Source organism: Bombina bombina, chromosome 6 (genome assembly GCF_027579735.1).
Source record: "Bombina bombina isolate aBomBom1 chromosome 6, aBomBom1.pri, whole genome shotgun sequence".
NCBI lineage: Eukaryota > Metazoa > Chordata > Amphibia > Anura > Bombinatoridae > Bombina > Bombina bombina.
Window position 1 is genome coordinate 275,134,585 of NC_069504.1, and position 8,049 is coordinate 275,142,633.

General features: G+C 38.9%; 1 protein-coding gene across 1 annotated transcript in view; it reads left to right on the top strand.

Moving 5' to 3' along the window:
- The window catches only part of HELB (DNA helicase B), a 518,950-nt gene that overhangs the window by 26,918 nt on the left and 483,983 nt on the right, over positions 1 to 8,049 (top strand). The window contains exon 6 of the mRNA XM_053719225.1: positions 4,223 to 4,434. Within this exon, the coding sequence (XP_053575200.1) occupies positions 4,223 to 4,434 (212 nt within the window). The remainder of the gene's footprint in view (positions 1 to 4,222; positions 4,435 to 8,049) is intronic.

Consider the following 8,049-nt stretch of genomic DNA (forward strand, 5'->3'; position numbering starts at 1 on the left):
AGCACAGGGTTTGTGGCTCAGGAGGAGGCCCTCCTACCGATAAATATTCTGGAGTTAAGAGCGATATTCAATGCTCTTCAGGCGTGGCCTCAGCTGGCTTCGGCCGGATTCATCAGATTTCAGTCGGACAACATCATGACTGTAGCTTATATCAATCATCAGGGGGAAACAAGGAGTTCCTTGGCGATGATAGAAGTTTCCAGGATAATCCGATGGGCAGAAAATCACTCTTGCCATCTATCAGCGATCTATATCCCAGGGGTAGAGAACTGGGAGACAGATTTTCTAAGTCGTCAAACTTTTCATCCGGGGGAGTGGGAGCTCCATCCGGAGGTGTTTGCTCAACTGGTTCAGCTATGGGACACACCGGAATTGGATCTGATGGCGTCTCGTCAGAACGCCAAACTTCCTTGTTACGGATCCAGGTCCAGGGACCCTCAGGCTGTACTGATAGATGCTCTAGCAGTACCCTGGTCGTTCAACCTGGCTTATGTGTTTCCACCTTTCCCTCTCCTTCCGCGTCTGATTGCCAGAATCAAGCAGGAGAGAGCTTCAGTGATTTTTATTGCACCTGCGTGGCCACACAGGACTTGGTATGCAGACCTGGTGGACATGTCATCTCTACCACCATGGACTCTGCCACTGCGTCAGGACCTTCTGATTCAAGGTCCGTTCAAGCATCCAAATCTAATTTCTCGGCAACTGACTGCTTGGAGATTGAAGCAGGGTTTCTCTGAGTCGGTCATATATACCTTGATTCAGGCTCGAAAGCCTGTCACCAGGAAAATCTATCATAAGATATGGCGTAAATATTTTTTTTGGTGCGAATCTAAAGGCTACTCATGGAGTAAGTATCTCCGATGGGAGGACCTAATTTAATTTATCTTCTGGCACCATTTATACCTTGATATTTCTCCTACTGTTCCTTGTTCCCTCAGCAGAATGACTGTGGGGTGAGGGGAGTGGGGGAGTTATTTAAGCCTTTGGCTGGGGTGTCTTTGCCTCCTCCTGGTGGCCAGGTTCATAATTCCCAACAGTAATGAATGAAGCCGTGGACTCTTCTACCCTCGATGGAAATGAAATTATCAGGTAAGCATAATTTGTTTTAATGATTCCCCCAGCCACCTTGGTTAAAATATTGTTCTTAAAGTGATGGTAAACAATGCAAAACTACTAAGTGCCAAATTAAAGCATAGTATAAATAAACATTATTCCCTTTTTTTTTTCTCTCTTTAATTTGTAGCTTCTGTTAGTTACAATATTGCTCCATAGGATATTGTAAGTACCATTCGCCCTCCAGCCCTACTTGACAGTGTATATATGATTTAAAAGCAAAAATGGAAAGGTTAGTCCCCGCATCTGGCCAAATGGGACAAGCTCAGGTACCACGTCAAGGTCCTTTCCAATACCTGTGACCCTAAAACAGTCACACAATGCAAGCTTTCAAATCCAAACAATCTGAAAACAAGGGAAGTGTGCACAGGAATATGTAACCACCCTAGACATATACAAAACACGGAAGGGAACTGCACTCTCATACCGGACCGGGTACACATCCCATGACCCTGCAACATGCTCAGCCCTGGGTGCCACTGGCACTCACAGGAAGCTGTGCTGTCCCCAGAGCCACAAGCAGTTAACCCCAGACAGGTCTGGGTGCAGGTGTCTAGGGTGGTTACATATTCCTGTGCACCCTTCCCTTGTTTTCAGTTTGTTTGGATTTGAAAGCTTGTATTGTGTGGCTGTTTTAGGGTCTCAGGTATTGGAAAGGACCTTGACGTGGTACCTGAGCTTGTCCCATTTGGCCAGATGCAGTGACTAACCTTTCCATTTTTGCTTTTAAATCTTAGCTGAGAGCTTGTAAGTGAGTGCTGGGTTTTCTCTGTGTGTTGTATTAATTTGTTTTGTAATTTTCCCTATGGTTCTTGCACCCAGACCTGTCTGGGGTTAACTGCTTGTGGCTCTGGGGACAGCACAGCTTCCTGTGAGTGCCAGTGGCACCCAGGGCTGAGCATGTTGCAGGGTCATGGGATGTGTACCCGGTCCGGTATGAGAGTGCAGTTCCCTTCCGTGTTTTGTGTGTATATATATATATATATATATATATATATATATATATATATATATATATATATATATATATATATATATATATATTCTTTCTGTTGACATCCAATCAAATTGTGTGTCAATTGACAGACTAAACGCTATGTAAAAGTACATAGCGCGATACATGCATTTGCAAAACTTTCTTTTACAAGCGATTTAAGTATCCAATAATATTGATTTCTCCTTATGCATGTTCCTGTGATTTTCATACATGCGCTTTAACTCTCTGGAGCGGCATAAAGTGACTTCTAAGTAATTACTGAATAGTAGTTACTACTATTCAGTGTTTACTTGAAATAGATCCAGAAAGATTGTGTCACGCAGAAGGGAAGCTTTTACTGTCGCCTCATTCATAATTGAGTATAACCAATTCTAAATTCTGTTATCGTGAGCGTGCACTGAGTAAAAATCTATTACGAAGCCTGTCAATCAATTTGGTTAACAACACCCTATAATGGGTGGCGGAACGCAGGGTATTTGAGTTTCATATATTAAACAGTAAGTTATGCTGGATCTTCATTACAACTGATGAATTTAAACTTTAACATATCACTAACATTCCTGATTTTAAAACGGGAAGAGTTTACCATGATTTTAACAAGCAGGTAGCACTGCCAATAGAACCTACACTGCCCGCATTATGTAAGTCTGTAGCAACACGTTCTATCACTGCTGTTATCTCAATAACTGATTCAACAGTATATGTAAGTCTATAGCAATGTGCCCTGACACTGCTGATAAACGCAGATCCTCAGGCTTCTAGCAGGAGTGCTAGAGCGTGCTGCTATAGACTCATATAATGAGAGCTTAACCCATTAATGGTATAGTCTACTCCAAAATAAAAAGATAATCAATTTATTACCCATTCCCCAGTTTTGCTTAACCAACACGGTTATATTAATATACTTTTTACCTTGGTGATTGCCTTGTATCTAAGCCTCTTCAGACAGCCCCTTTATTTCAGTTCTTTTGACAGACTTGCATTTTAGACAGTCAGTGCTGACTCATAAATAACTTTGCGAGAGTAAGCGCCATGTTATCTATATGGCACACATGAACAAGCCTAGCTGTCTAGCTGTGAAAAACTGTCAAATTGCTCTGAGATAAGAGGCAACCTTCAAGGGCTTAGAAATTGGCATATGATCCTACCCAAGTTTAGCTTTCAACAAAGAATACCAAGAGAACAAAGCAAATATGATGATAAAAGTAAATTGGAAAGTTGTTTAAAATTGCATGTCCATCTGAATCATGAAAGTTTATGTCCCTTTAAGCTTTAGTTTTATAAATATTTAAAAACGTTTCAGTAACTCTACCGTTGCATTGAAAACCTTAAAGGGACATGCAAGTCAAAATTAAACTTTCATGATTCAATTACAGAATGCAATTTTAAACAACTTTCCAATTTACTTTGATTAACAAAATGTGTACACAGTCTTTTTATATGTATACTTTTTGAGTCACCGGCTCCTACTGAGCATGTGCAAGAATTCACAGAATATATGTTTATGCATTTGTGATTGGCTGATGGCTGTCACATGGTACAAGAGGAGTGCAAATAGACATAACTTTGAAATTTGTCAAAAAAATCTACTACTCTTTTGAAGTTCAGACTAAGTGCTATTGTGTTTTTATCATGCATTTGTTGATTATGCAAATCTACTGTAGTTACTGGTCCTTTAAAGGGACACTGTACCCACATTTTTTCTTTTGTAATTCAGAAAGAGCATGCAATTTTAAGCAACTTTCTAATTTACTCCAATTATCAATTTTTCTTCGTTCTCTTGCTATCATTATTTGAAAAAGAAGGCATCTAAGCTTTTTTTTGGTTTCAGTACTCTGGACAGCAATTTTTTATTGGTGGATGAATTTATCCACCAATCAGCAAGGACAACCCAGGTTGTTCACCAAAAATGGGCCGGCATCTAAGCTTACATTCTTGCATTTCAAATAAAGATACCAAGAGAATGAAGAAAATTTGATAATAGGAGTAAATTAGAAAGTTGCTTAAAATTTCATTCTCAATCTGAATCACAAAAGAAAAATTTTGGGTACAGTGTCCCTTTAAGTATTTATATTATTATTACTGCTAATTATAATACGTTTTTATTTTCAGGTCCTGGTCCCCTTGTTATGAAAGCTTTAGAATTTCCTCTGGTTTATGAATTCTTGCCAAAGTTGTTACCACGTCGTGTCAGAAGTCTTCTACAGACTAGAGGAATGGAAGAGAAAGATTCTCAAGAGTGCACAAAATCTAATCCCCTTGATAGGATACCACTGATCGAGAACATGTTGCGTTCTGATCCCTGGAAAATTGGATTCGGCAAAGTAAGCAGCCAAGGAATTTAATTTATATAGTCCACCATTAGATTTGATGTTTTAGCAATGGTATAATGAATGTATATAATTATTTCTAAGTCTTTTTTATTAGAATACAACCAGAAAATACAGGATATTTGTATGCAGTATTAAAAAACAGAAAAAACTGCTTCTAAAGGCTAAAGTGGCAGGTATTGAGTGTGACCTCCCCTTAAAGGGACGCTGAACCCAATTTTTTTCTTTTATGATTCAGATAGAGCATGAAATTTTAAGCAACATTCTAATTTACTCCTATTATTATCTTTTTTTGTTCTCTTGCTATCTTTATTTTAAAAGCAGGAATGTAAATATTAGCAGCCAGCCCATTTTTGGTTCAGCACCATGGATAGCGCTTGCTTATTGTAGGCTTACATTTACCCACCAATAAGCAAGCATAACCCAGGTTCTCAACCAAAAATGGTCCGGCTCCTATGCCTCACATTCGTGCTTTTTAAATAAAAATAGCAAGAGAACAAATAAAAATTTATAATAGGAGTAAATTAGAAAGCTGCTTAAAATTGCATGCTCTATCTGAATCATGAAAGAAAAAAATTGGGTTTAGTGTCACTTTAACCCCTTAACGACCGACGACGTGCATGGTACGTCCTCCAAAAAAATACACTTAACGACCGAGGACGTACCCTGCACGTCGGTCTTGGAAAGCGGTGGAAATGATCCTTATTACTTCCAGCCGCTTTCCGGTTATTGCAGTGATGCCTCAACATCGATGGCTCATGTGATGCAAAGGGGGGCGGGATCGTGGGCGGGGGCAGGCGCGTGCACGGGGAGGGAGCGGGTGGGAACCGCTACACTACAGAAAATTTGTTGGAGAAAAGTGGGAAAAATGTGGGGGAGGCAAGTTATAAAAAAAATTATATAAATGATCTGGCAGTGGGTGGGGGGTTGGTCTTTTGGAGTAGGGTAGCTACACTACAGAAAAACAAACAAAAAAACCCCAATTTTTTTTGTAAACTGGGTAATGGCAGACAGCTGCCAGTACCCAAGATGGCTCCCAATAAGGCAGAGGGTGGAGGGTTAGAGAGCTGTTTGGTGTAGGGGGGGGGGGGTCATGGAGGTTGGGGGCTAAGGGAGGATCCTACACAGCAGCATATGTATTTTTTTAAAAGATACCTTTTATTTTAGTACTGGCAGACTTTCTGCCAGTACTTAAGATGCTGGGAACAATTGTGGATTGGTGGAAGCAAGGGAGCTGTTTGGGAGGGATCAGGGTGTGTGATGTGTCAGGTGGGAGGCTGATCTCTACACTAAAGCTAAAATTAACCATGAAAGCTCCCTACAAGCTACCTAATTAACCCCTGCACTGCTGGGCATAATACACGTGTGATGAGCAGCGGCATTTAGCGGCCTTCTAATTACCAAAAAGCAACGCCATATATGTCTGCTATTTCTGAACAAAGGGGATCCCAGAGAAGCATTTACAACCATTTGTGCCATAATTGCACAAGCTGTTTGTAAATAATTTCAGTGAGAAACCTAAAATTGTGAAAAATTTTAATTTTTTATTTTATTTATTTGATCGCATTTGGAGGTGAAATTGTGGCATGAAATATACCAAAATGGGCCTAGATCAATACTTTGGGTTGTCTACTACACTAAAGCTAAAATTAACCCTATAAGCTTCCTACAAGCTTCCTAATTAACCCCTTCACTGCTGAGCATAATACACGTGTGGTGCGCAGCTGCATTTAGCGGCCTTCTAATTACCAAAAAGCAACGCCAAAGTCATATATTCCTGCTATTTCTGAACAAAGGGGATCCCAGAGAAACATTTACAACCATTTGTGCCATAATTGCACAAGATGTTTGTAAAAAATTTCAGTGAGAAACCTAAAGTTTGTTAAAAAGTGAACTATTTTTTTTATTTGATCGCATTTGGCGGTGAAATGGTGGCATGAAATATACCAAAATGGGCCTAGATCAATACTTTGGGATGTCTTTTATAAAAAAAAATTATATACATGTCAAGGGATATTCAGGGATTCCTGACAGATATCAGTGTTCAAATATAACTAGCGCTAATTTAAAAAAAAAAAAAAAAGTGGTTTGGAAATAGCTAAGTGCTACTTGTATTTATTGCCCTATAACGTGCAAAAAAAGCAAAGGACATGTAAACATTGGGTATTTCTAAATTCAGGACAAAATTTAGAAACTATTTAGCATGGGTGTTTTTGGTGGTTGTAGATGTGTAACAGATTTTGTGGGTCAAAGTTAGAAAAAGTGTTTTTTTTTCCCCCTCATATTTTATAAAACTTTTTAATAGTAAATTATAAGATCTGATGAAAATAATGGTAAGTTTAGAATTCCATTTAATGACGAGAAAAACGGTATATAATATGTGTGGGTACAGTAAATGAGTAAGAGGAAAATTACAGCTAAACACAAACACCGCAGAAATGTAAAAATAGCCTTGGTCCCAAACGGACAGAAAATGGAAAAGTGCTTTGGTCATTAAGGGGTTAAACTTGAGCAATAGAAGGAACCTGGCTTTTGTAAACCTAAATGGAATGGAACCCTAATTAATGTCATTGCTAACACCTGTATTTGTCCTACTATTTCATGTCAAAATGACTGCTGTGAAAAAGTCTATTACATCAGGTTTGTGCAAGACATGCTTGAACATTACATCCACATGTGGTATGAGTTAAATTCATTTGAAGCTTGCTAATAATAAGACCAACTTTCAATCACATCATTCCATTCAAAATGCCAAAGATCACAGAATTTGACAGACATAAACATACTTTTGCATCAGCAAGGCCACTCTCAAAGGGAAATCGGCAAACAAACTGGATACTCAAGATATGGTATTTTACCTGTTGTAAGGAAATTTAAAGAGGTCAAGGACAAAAAAAAAGGACTGGAATACCAAGAAAACTTCCAAATTCTGATAAGAAGTTTCTCAGAATTTCTTCTTTGAGAGATCGGAAGAAGTCCTGCAAGGAATGTGGCTCAGCATCTGGCTGGTTCATCGGGATGCCAAGTTGACCCTTCTACAGTCTGAAGAAGCTTGATCAGGAATGGTCTTTATGGAAGGGTAGCAGACAAGAAACAACTTTTTCGGAAGGGGGACGGGGTGAAAAGGCTAAAATATGCTAAAGTTCACAAAGATTGGAATGAAGATCAGCGATATTGTCCAAATTTATTGGATCATGAATGTTGACAGGGTTTAATTCATAATGCCAAACCTTATGGAAAGCGTCTGATTTGAGTGGTTTTATTTTTCAGCATGATAACGATCCCAATCACACTAATGCAGTGAAATCATATTTTGAGACAAAAACAGCTGATAAAACACTGACCGTCATGGACTGGCCTCCACAGAGTCCAGACCTAAATATTATAGAGGCACTATGGGATCACCTGGACAGAGAGAGAAATAATAGACAACCTAAATCTAAAGAAGAACTCTGGGAAGTGCTGATAGAAGCCTGGTATAATATACCAGAAGTTTACTTCAGAAAACTTTAGGATAGTCCTTCCAAAAATTGTATTTTGTTTGGTTTCTTAATATTTTGTGTATATTTTTCCTGTATTTTCTGTTTGTATTTTAAAGGGACACTGAAC